The 12,068-nt window shown below is 43.7% G+C and overlaps 1 protein-coding gene across 3 annotated transcripts in view; it reads left to right on the forward strand.

The window, feature by feature from the left end:
* The window catches only part of C8A (complement C8 alpha chain), a 62,618-nt gene that overhangs the window by 25,047 nt on the left and 25,503 nt on the right, over nucleotides 1-12,068 (forward strand). For all 3 annotated transcript variants that reach the window (XM_087865920.1, XM_045802236.2, XM_087865919.1), the window contains exons 5-7: nucleotides 1,475-1,664; nucleotides 4,130-4,330; nucleotides 6,197-6,437. In XM_087865920.1, the coding sequence (XP_087722046.1) occupies nucleotides 1,475-1,664; nucleotides 4,130-4,330; nucleotides 6,197-6,437 (632 nt within the window). The remainder of the gene's footprint in view (nucleotides 1-1,474; nucleotides 1,665-4,129; nucleotides 4,331-6,196; nucleotides 6,438-12,068) is intronic.

Below are 12,068 nucleotides of genomic sequence, written 5' to 3' on the forward strand. Positions count from 1 at the left end.
GCCAAAGGCAGAAACGTGTTCAATGGGCAAGAAGACAGAAAAGTAAGGGGCAAAGTAAAGGGAAGGAGCCCAGATTTTAGCGTCAAAAAAATTTAGCTGTGACTATAGGCAAATTACCTAATTTTTTCTGAGCTTCAATTTCTACATTTGCAAGATTGTCATGAGGTTGAAAGTTAATGTATGCTAAATGTCTGGTAGAGTATGTATTCAATTCACCATAGCTATTACTACATCACTTCCATTAATACGAAGAAAGAGATGGAGAGAGAGGTGAAGATTCAAGGTAACATACCTTGAATTTCTACTATATGCCAGGTGCTCTATAATTATCCATTTATTCCTTCAAGGCAGATTTTATTCATAGTTAACCCCCTGCTCATCTTCTGCCTTTGTGCCTTTTCACGGAGGAAATGAGCAAATATGACAAACGCTATGCCAAAGGTAATCACTGAATGCCATGGGAATACAGAGGAAGGAACAACTGTCTGTCCGGGATAATCAAAGAAAGTCAGATAGAGGGGGCAATGTTTGAGTTGGGTTTTAAAGGCTGAATAGGAGTTGAAGAGGCAGAGACAAGCACTCATTTTATTATCTATACCATAAGAGGCTTTGATTGTTAGGCCTTGGATCTCTTAACCAAATCGAAATGCTTCTGTTGAGTTAACCTCTTTTTTAGAAAATGAAAGCTGTATTTCATCTGTGTACCACTGTTTGTGCCTAAATATGGTTCAACCATCTATAGCCTAAAATGCAGTGCCTGGGCAGATGGATGCAAAATGCCCCAGAGGGTTTGGAAAGCAGGGGAAAGTATTTCTGGAAGGGTACTGGGCTAGGGGAGAGGAAGTACCATTTGTGGAGTGCCTAATATGTACTGCAACTTAGCACGGACAGTCGACACGTCAAATCTATTTTTTACCCACAGAGCCTTTTTCTGAAACAGTACAAACAAAAACATCCACAGTAACGTTTATTCAGTACTTAATATACGCTAAGTACTTTCTGGTTCCTTTCCATGTTGTAACTTGCATTTAACTCTCTGAGGGCAGTAGTATTAACTGCTTTTTACAAATAACTAAACTGAGGCACAGAGAGGTTAAACGGCTTGCCCAAGGTCGCACAGGTAGGTGTGGCAGAGCTGGGAAATGAGCTCAGACTGTTGGGCTCTGTGCTTGGAGTTTTGATAATTGTACACATTCCTCTGTAACTCACACAACATATTTTTGGGAGTGCCTTCTCGCGGGTGCACTGTTCTAAGTGCGAATGGAGCTGTCAGCTGCTCTGGTCAAAGGGAACCTGGGGGCCTGGCTGAGCCCACTCAGGTTTCGTGTTACCCAAAGTGGAGTCTAAGGTACTTTGAGGAACCCTAGGGGTCCACGGAACACAGTTTGAGAAGCCACCGCTCGGCCCAGCAATAACATCTTCCAGAGGAGGCTGTCTTTGCCTTTCCAGTGCTCTCTCTGCCTTTTTGATTTAGGTACAACATTCTGACCCAGGAAGAAACTCAGAGTGTGTACGACGCCAGGTATTATGGGGGCCAGTGTGAGATGGTATACAACGGGGAATGGAGGGAGCTTCGATATGACCCTGCCTGTGAGCGTCTCTACTACGGAGAGGATGAGAAGTACTTCCGGAAACCCTACAACTTCCTCAAGTACCACTTTGAGGTAATCTGCACAGGCCACTCACAGGTCACTGTGGGTGGGGGTGGGGAGGGAGAGAGGCCTGTTGCTGGAGATGGACTCTTAGCTTTGGAAGATTCTGTTTCCTGTAGAGCTTGCTGGTGGCTGAAGGTCCCTTTATATCTGCCCCTACATGTGCTCGGTGCTGAAGGGCACTGCCAGGCAAGGGCCCGGCCAAAAAGAGGCAGAACAGGAGTGTGACCATCCGCCTGCCACATCTTGGCTCCATTCCGTAATCAGTGAAACAGATTCGAGGTCCAGTCCTCTGGGCTGCTAGTCAGAAGACCTATTTCCAATTGTGCTCTGTTAGAATATGAGTATTTGAGACCTTGAGCAGCTCACTGCCCCTCCCTGGGCCCAGTTTCCCACCATGTAAACTGGCGGTCAGGACAGGAGGTAGCTGGACAGGGTTCTAAGCCCCAAGCCCCCATTTCACCAAGAACAGCTGTCCACTGATCATCTCCTTTCTTTCTGTTTTTTTTTTTTTTTAAAGATTTTATTTATTTATTCGACAGAGATAGAGACAGCCAGAGAGAGAGGGAACACAGGCAGGGGGAGTGGGAGAGGAAGAAGCAGGCTCATAGCGGAGGAGCCTGATGTGGGGCTCGATCCCGTAACGCTGGGATCACGCCCTGAGCCGAAGGCAGACGCTTAACCGCTGTGCCACCCAGGCACCCCTTTCTGTTTTTTTAAAAACCCAGTAGAGTTAACCTACAGTGTTGTATTAGTTTCGGCGTACAATATAGTGATTCAGCACCTCCACGCAACACCCTGTGCTCCTTGTGATAAGTGTACTCTTAATTCTCTTCACCTGCTTCACCCATCCCCCCCACCTCCTCTCTGGCAACCACCTGTTTGTTCTCCACATTTAAGAATCTTTTTTTGTCTCTTTTTCCCTGTGCTCATTTGTTTTGTTTCTTAAATACCACATATGAGCGAAATCACATGGTATTTGTCTTTCTCTGATAACTTTCCTATCTTGGTTTTCCATATGCGATTTTGTTTACAGAAAGGTTTCTGCTGTTGAGAAGGGCTTGCAAAACGCTGATGATCCCTAAATTCTCTCCATCTCTAAAATTCTGTGCTTTGCTGGGCACTGGAGCACCGCATGGCTCATGACCAGCTCTAGAGACGACTCCCCACCATTCCTTTCCGTACCCCTCCCCCTCTGGGGGAGATGTCCACGCAGACAGCTTCACTGGATACTCACCGGGTGCCAGATCGTATATTGCCATGCAAATCCTCTCCTTTAATCCTCGCAACAACACAATGAGGTAGATATTATCATTGCCCCAGTTTAGATGGGAAAAAGGCCGAGAGACTTAGAGGGATAAAGTGTCAGGCCCAAGGGTCTACTGCAGTAGGTAGCAGAGACAAGATTCAAACCCAGACCTAGCTCAACGGAGCCCGGCCCTATGTCGATTAGAAGGGAAGACAGATTATACACATTATACGCATATAGTCATACGCATTCCATCTCTACAGAGAGATGGTAGGATCCAAAGATTCTGAACAATTAGTCCCATCGCCCCTCCCCCAACTTTCTCAACAGAAGACTAGGGATGAAAGGACAAGGCCAGGCTTATGGCACCTCCCCCCCTCCGCCCCCACCCGGCTTCCACCGCTGCTGGCAAGCCTGCGGTAAGCCGAGCTGGAAGACAGACAAGGCCATTTCCCTAACCTCGAGGATGGTCCGGGGCTTACGTGTCCAGCAAGACAGACTGGGCTATGCTGCGGCAACAAAGGATTCCGAAATCTCTGCGCTTTAAAGCCACAGTGCCCTGTGCTATGCGTCCATCCCAAGGCGGAAGGGGGACTCGTCATCACAGACACTCGGGACCCAGACTCACGGAGGCTCCATCACACAAGCTGTTGTGATTGCCGAGTGAAGCACCCACGTGCTCTTGAGCCTCGCTTCCTCAGCTCAGGCCAGGCCCGGGACCGCGCCTCGGTTCAAGCTGGCAGAGACATGCGGCCCCACCGTGTGCCTGCAGTGAAGTCACCCCGCGTTTGCGGGCAGCACGCGAGCAGACCTCTGCCTGGAGCTCCCACCCTCTGCTTGGCTTCCTTGCCCCTTTCCTCCCAGACCCGCACCCAGACGTGGCTCTCTGGATGTCTCCGTTGCAGAGACAGGCGACCGTCTCTACAGGAAGGATAAGTCAGCTGGAAGAAACCCGTACTCAGAACAATACAGCATTTTATCAGAATCATGAGGGTGTGTGCGTATTTAAATAACTATTTTAGCACGGCCATGAAGCAATTCCTAAACTAACTGCTGTTATTTTTGGCATTTCAGTGAGTGAGCATCACTCCAATGCCTGGAGTGGCCTTTTACAATAGTTACAAGAACCTGCTTAGTGATATTTCACGGAGCAAAGATTTAAATATTAAGCACAAATTGGAATACAACTCTATGTGCACAAAGCTGACATCTGTTTGCTCCTTTTCAGGCCCTGGCAGACACTAGACTCTCCTCAGAGCTGTACGATGATGCACGTGGCCTTCTTTCTAAAGTAAAAAACGACAAGTCTGTGTCAGCCGGAGTGACTGTTGGTGTGGGCCCCGCAGGCAGCCCTGTGACAGTGGCCGTGGGTGTATCCGGGTCTCGAGACTCTTCGCTCTTGAATGAGTTAAACAAGTATAATGAGAAGGTATTAAAGCGTAATGCCCGTGTCAAACAGTATTCCATAATCTGTACTGAACAATGCATGTTACTAATGGCATTAAAAAGTACAGTAGGAATGGAACCTGCGTTTGCTTGTGTAATTGGAAATGTCTGATCAGTGGTAATCATGTTTGTTTTCCTTGTTATGTTTTTGCACACAGAATCATCACAAAGGGAATAAAATTGAGTGATAAGAGTAGAACTCTTATCGCCTCACCCCATTCTTTTTCATGGTTACCTGGAGCAAACAGCGAACTACTTAGAATAGTAATGTCTTAAAGAGAAACAGCCAGGCCGTGTAAATTAGGTTGGGAAGAACTGGAAAGCAAGCCTGGCTTTTCGGAATAGATTGGAGGACTGGTATGCTCCATCAATCATTCATTGATTCATCAAACGTTCATCACTAACTTCCTGTTAACCTGAGCAATCAGGCAATGCTTCCTTGAGGAAGGGACATCCACCTAAACCGGGGTTTAAAGACTAGGACAGGTTGTCCCGATGAAGGCGGTGGAAGTCAGTGAAGGGTTTTCTGGGCCTGGGCATGGGCAGTGTGCAAAGGGCTGGAGATGACAGGTTGCCGCACACTAATTTGGGATTGCAAGGACTTCAACCAGCTGATGCACAGGGTGGGAAGGGAGCGTAGGGAGCGTTGAGGGTGGAGAAATCGTCAGGGGCCAGAGAGATATTTACTGAATTGATTCAAAGTTTACCAAAAAGCCTCAACAATATTGATGTCAGCACTATGGATTTAGGTGGGGCTCAAACATTATTCTGCATGATGAAAATACAGTTATGAAAATTAACTGATCAACAAATATAAATTACATTCTGGAGCTTTGCCACAAGTTAGCAATCGCCCTGAAGGGAAAGTACTGTTTTGAGATCTGGCCATCACATGGTTATGTGGACTTTTCTCAAAGCGGATGGCCTTTCCAAAATTTCACTATCACTTTGGATCATGGTTTACTTGGAAGTAATGCCCATATACAATCCCCTTCCTCTTATTATTTTTAAGAGAGAGGGAGAGAGAGTGCAAGAAAGCCTGAGCAGGGAAGGGGCAGAGGGAAAGAGAGAGAATCTTAAGCAGGCTCCACGTCCAGCACGGAGCCCAACCTGGGGCTCTATCTCATGACCCTGAGACCATGACCTGAGCCAAAACCAAGAATCAGACACTTAACTGACTGAGCCACCCAGGCGCTCCAATCTCCTTCCTCTTAAACCAAGCCAATATAACCCCGGTTCTGTCTCTTTTTATTATCTCAGGAGCCTGCTTTACTTTATTACTTAACAGTACGAATTACCACTAGAACATAAGCTCCATGATGGCAGGGGCCTATCTCATTCAAGATTATGTCCTCTGCTCCTAGCATAATACAAGTGACTACAGGCTCTTACAGATATTTGTTCAGTAAGTTACATCAACAGATAAGGTTGGCATTTCATGTCATCAAAAATATTCCTAAGCATCATTGTGAATGAATACCGAATACTAGTATAGAAGGTTGCATCCCACAGTGCTGTAATTAGAGCAGGGAGACGAGTGGAGGTCTCAATGGGCTGGGGGCAGAACAGAGTGAGCAGCACCATGAAGCACCCTGCAGGAACCAACCCAGTGGAGAGTTGGGGAGAAGGGGACCTGAACAGGGGTGGCGTGATCAGAGAGGCAGGCATGGGAGAGCAGCCAGGCTATATGCCTGTGAAATAGAATAATACGAATGCATTTATGCTCGTGTGTTTATATGTAGATACATGTATTTCCCACAGCTACTAAATACTACCTCTCGTGTTATATCATGTAGTAAAACGTATACTCTCTTCTTTTCCCTTATTTCATGGTGGTGGTTGCTGGCAGAAATATAACTTCATGAGAATTTTCACAAAGGTGCAGACTGCTCATTTTAAGATGAGGAGGGACAAGATTGTGCTGGATGAAGGCATGCTGCAGTCATTAATGGAGCTCCCGGAGCAGTACAACTACGGCATGTATGCCAAGTTCATCAATGACTACGGCACTCACTACATAACGTCTGGATCAATGGGTGGCGTTTATGAATATATCCTGGTGCTCGACAGAGAAAAAATGGAATCACTTGGTAAGTAGAACAGAAGCTTTCCACACACAGCAGTCAATGCACACGCCAGGATGTGGTTTGCCGTTTTCTGAGCACTGACTATGAGCCATGTGTGATCTCACTGGGCACAACCGTGTAAGGTAACATACCTAACGCTTGTGTAGGAGGTGACCTAGTGCAGTGCTGTAATTAGAGCAGGGAGACGTGTGGAGCTGACAATGGACTGGGGGCAGAACAGGGGGAGGAGCCCCAAGAAGCATGTTGTAGTAACCACCCCAGCTGAGGATACTATTATTTACAGGGAACTGAGGTCCAGAAGGGTGAAAGGACTTGCTAGGAAGCATCACAAACAGGATTTGAACTCAGAATGGTCTGGTTCCCCAAAACTATGTGTTTTCTATGACACTACAGTTACCTCTTAGATAACAAACAATATTTGGGATTTTGTTATTTAAAATGTTATAACTTCTCAATATAGAATCTTAGTGAACAGAACTGCCATATAATCAGTCCATGGTGCTAGAAACCTGGAGTCACCCCACATGCCTCCTCATCCTTTATCCCTGTAGATCTCCAAGAACCTTCCGTTCTGGCTCTGGAACAGCCCTCACCCCGCCCCTCTCCTCCACCTTCACTCCTGCAGTGGTAGGATGGGTTCCCACCTGTCAGTTATCACTGCAGCTGCTCCTGAATCTAGGGGAAGGCTCGCCTCTGCAATCCATTCTCAACAACTGCTCCCAGAATGATCTTTCTACTTTACGCATACAATGATATCACTTTGCCTAAAATCCTGAATGGTTAAACTCCTTAGCATGGCATCAAGAGCCTTCCCGGTCTCACTCCGAATGGCTAGAACAGTGATTCTCGAAGTGTGGCTTCCAACTGCGGCATCAGCATCACCTGGGAAGCTGTTAGAAATGTAAATTCTCAGGCTCCTATCCAATCCTACTAAATCAGAAACTGGTAGGAGACCCAGCGGTCTGTATTTTGACAAGCCCTCCGGGTGATTCTGATGCTCACTACAGTTTGAGAACGATGGACCTAGTCAATGAGTGAGTAGACGGCTGAAAGATCCATCCACATTTCAAAGCTAAATTCAAATTCCCAGTTTCGAGAAGTTTCCCCGACTGCACCAGCCCAGGCTGTCCATTTCTTTCCTTCAGCACATTTATGTAAATGCCACACTCTTTAATCTTCAAAAGATAATTTTCCAAATTGTAATATTTTTCTCATCTAGATAGCAAGATCTTTGAAAGCAAGGATTATGTCTGACACGTCTTTATCTCCTTAGCACTCAGCTCCGCACTAAGTACGGAGTGAGCGTATAAAACAAGACATGGAATTGGAAAGGGGGCATTAATTTAGATTCCTGGTTAGGGTCGATCATTAGTCCACCCATCTATCCATGTATTCATTCTTTTATAATTCAAATATCTCTAGACTCTCTATGATGTATTCGTGCTAGAGATACAATGGTGAGCAAATCTAAATACGGTCCCCACCCTCCTGCAGCAGAGTGTTTCCTTCCTGATAGCAGGTCTTCAAATCAACGTATGGATCACAAACAATGTTTTAAACAACAACAACAAAGGAGAGAATAGAAAACAGCATAAAGGATTATAGGTAGTGAATATGAAATTGCTTCAAGAAATTTTTTTCCTATTAAATGAAGACATCCATACGCGTATGGAGTCAGGATACAAAATAGCTTATGACAGGTCAATATAAAAAAGGAGTTTGAAAAAGTTAATTCAAGAGGGTCTTTTTAGAATCATTGAAAAATGTAAGGAAGGAAACACGGTTAACTTGGTTGAGGACCTACTAGGTTCCAGGTGCTGTTGCGTACATTCTCATTTCGTTTTCTTAACAATATTTGGAGGTTGGTATTATCCCAGTTTCATCCCATGAATGCTGAGGCTCCTCAGGGACGTTAATTACTTCGCCCAGGGCTGCAGGAAGCTGGCGTAAGAGCCCTGGACCTATGGTCTTTCCACCATGTGGTCCTGGGTAGAGCCTTTCATTTAGGCTCTGTCTTTGGTGTTGGATTACTAATTAATCGTCTGGGGTGTCTCATGGCCCCTCCTCTTTAAAATCTGTGAGGCAGAAATGGGCTTCCAATGTGGTTAATATTCAAAAGGAGCCCACCAACAAATTGTCCCAGGGATAATTACCTCAGCTCTGTTTATAGAAAACCATATGTCGATAATAGCACAATTTGCTATTTGTGAAGAGCTGATTTTCTATAAATCCGGAAAGTTAGTGTTGCTTTTCTATAAATATGGAAATGTGCTAATCATCACCTCATCTGCTGGAGACCGTTAATAAATCAGAATTCCATTTACATATTAACCTACAAAGAACAAAAATATCTACCTTCTCTCCCTTTGACAAATAGAATCATGCACACCCTTCTCCCCACGTTTGATATTTGTCTAGTTTCTTGTCTCTGTCATCCTCCGTCTCTCCCTTTCTCTTTAGGTGCCTTTCTTTCTTTCTATCTGTCTTTCCTCTTTGTTACTGTCTTTTTCTGTGTATCTTTGATCCATATCAAATAATATTTATATTCTATAAAGTGCTCGTTTCTAAGAAACACCCCGTGTGGTGTACGTTCATGTCCTCAAAGAGATGAGCTTGGTATGGAACGATTTAAGTGAACACACTGGCTGGTTTGCTCTGGAGGAATCTTTTGTCCTTGGGTTTGCCTCAGATCCTCTCTGGGTTCACCCTAGAGGATGCACAAGGCTGTTTTCTTCTAATGTATCCTTTAGATAAAACGCTTCTCCCTCAAAGACAGCATGAAACCATGCATCAAAAATAAGAGGATGTCTTATAGTTTTCAGTATACAGGTCTTGTAAAAGTCTCTGATATGGCAGGACACTGATGAAAGAAATTGAAGAAGATACAAATAAATGGACAGCTATTCTGTGCCAACCAACTGGAAGAATATTGTTAAAATGTCCATACCACCTGAAGCAATCTACAGATACAATGCAATCCCTACCAAAATTCCAATGACATTTTTTTTTTCAGAGAACTAGAACGAATGGTTCTAAAACCTGGGCAGAACCACAAAAGACCTCAAACAGTCAAAATATTCTTGAGAAAAAAGACCAAAGCTGGAGACATCACATTCCCTGATTTCAAACTATACTACAAAGCTATAATAAAAACAGTATGGTATTGGCATAAAAACAGACACACCGGTCAATGGAACAGAATAGAGAGCCCAGAAATAAACCCACACATATATGGACAATTAATTTATGACAGAGGAGGCAAGAATATCCAATGGAGAGAGAAAATTCTCTTTAATAAACAGCATTGGGAAAACTGGACCAGTATTTTACACTATATCAAAAAAAATATTATTATAAAAAAAATCAACTCAAATGGTTTAAAGACTTGAATGTAAGACTTGAACCATAACACACCAAGAAGAAAACATAGGCAGCAAGCAATTGGTCTCAGCAAATTTTGGATCTTAAAGGCAGGGAAACAAATGCAAAAATAAACAATTGGGACTAGGCCAAACTAAAAAGCTTCAGTTCAGTGAGGAAACCATCGACAAAATGAAAAGGCAACCTACAAAATGGAAGAAGATATTTGCAAATGATATATGTGAGAAGGGGTTCATACCCAAAGTATATAAAGAACTGATACAACTTAAGAACAAGAAAATAAACAATCCAATTAAAAAGTGGGCAGAAAAATCCAAGGACATTTTTCTAGAGAAGACATACAGATGACCAACAGGCACATGAAAAGGTGCTCGACACCACTAATTGTTAGGGAAATGCAAATAAAAATCACAATGAGATATCACCTTACAGCTGTCAGAATGGCTTCAGTCAAAAAGACATAAGGGGGCCTCTATCTTTTTTAATTAGTATTTTCATTTTCTTTGTATAGATACTGAGTTGTGGAATTGCTGGATCATGTGGTAACTTTATTTTTTGAGGAACCTGCATACTGTTTTTGCATATTCACCTGTTTTTTTTTTTTTGGTGAGAACATTTCAGTTTTATTCTCTTAGCAATTCAATTATGTGATACAGTGTTATCAACTGCAGTCACCACGTGATACATCAGAACTTACTCATCTGATAACTAAGAGTCTGTACCCTTTCAACAACTTCTCCCTATTTCTCCCACCCTCAGCTCTGGTAATCCCTTTTCTGTTCTCGGTTTCTATGAAGTTGATTTTTTTTTGGGTTCCACCCATGCAGTATTGTCTGTCTATGTCTGCCTTATTCCACCTGTCATAATGTCTTCCAGGTTCGTGTATGTTGTCCCAAATGACTGGGTAATATTCCCGTCTGCATCTGTACCACATTTTCCTTCCATTCCCATCCATCTGTCTCTTACATTGTTTCTGAACCTTGGCTAATCTGACTAATGCTGCTATGAACAAGGGAGTATAGATATCTTTTCTAGATAATGATTTCATTTCCTTTGCATGTATTCACAAAAGTCGGATGGCTGGATCATACAGATAGTTGTATTGTTCATTTCTTGCGGCGCCTCCATTCTGTTTTCCATGGTGTCTGTACGACTTTACATTCCCACCAACAGCACACAGCGTTCCCTTTATGCCACGTCCTCAACCGCACTTGTGATCACTTATCTTTTTGATAACAGATATCCTAACAGGTGAGAGGTGATACCTCACTGTGGTTTTGATTTGCATCTCCCTGATGATCAGTGATGTTAAGCATCTTTCCATGTCTGTTGGCTGTTGGCATTTCTTCTTACTTAATCTCCCAAAGATCTGTAAGAGGAAAGGTTTCCTTACCTCTAAGATGAAGGAAACAAGGCTGAAAAGCTTTATGACTAGTAAGTGAGAAATATACAAGTTATTCTGAGTTATAGTCCAGGCTTCTTTCCCTTTTATCCCAGCTGCCTTTGTCCAGACTCACAATCTGGGAATAATTCTGACTTCCTCCCTCTCTCCTCACGTGTCTCATTAGTCATCTCAGTACCTACACTCTAGGCCTTCCTCTCCATTCCCATAACTATTGCTCCCCAGGTTATGCTGTGTTTTCTCTGCCAGTGCTCTCCATCCACGTCGACATGTAAAATGAGAAAAGTATCAGAGGTGAGTGGATATTCCATAGATACCCTTAGGACAAAGATAGGAGAGGTCTGCTCTGGACTCCTGTTTTGTGGCTAATGTAGATAGGTCCTAACACCTCTGTTTCAGCTTCTGTGCCCTTCGTCTCTCAAAACATAACAGGAAATAGTTTCCTATCAGCATCTAAGAATCTAAGTAAATCTGATTGGATACCTTTATCAGGGATGCTGTAACGGAAACCATGCATGGAATAGAAAGTAAATGAATGGTCCTCAAGCCCCTAGAGGTTCATGATTATATGGATTTTGGCCATTTGAAAGGACTCTGCAGAGAGCTTACAGAAATCGACTTCTATTGATGCTTTGCCTGTGAGGGAAACCAGCAGCACTGCCTGGCCCCATGAAAGCCAGCAGGCAGTGTGTTGTAAAAATATATTTTCCAACTAAATTATCATTGCTTTTCATGCAGACACTGCCATCTGAAAGCTAATACTTAATGTCTCTGAGTCTCAGTTTTCATGTCACTAATATATGGACAATAAACTACTTTCAAAGGCTGTTAGAAGAATTACCCAAGAAAAT

This window comes from Ursus americanus, chromosome 12, assembly GCF_024610735.1.
Source record: "Ursus americanus isolate L20-20 chromosome 12, mUrsAme1.1.p, whole genome shotgun sequence".
In the NCBI taxonomy this organism is placed as follows: domain Eukaryota; kingdom Metazoa; phylum Chordata; class Mammalia; order Carnivora; family Ursidae; genus Ursus; species Ursus americanus.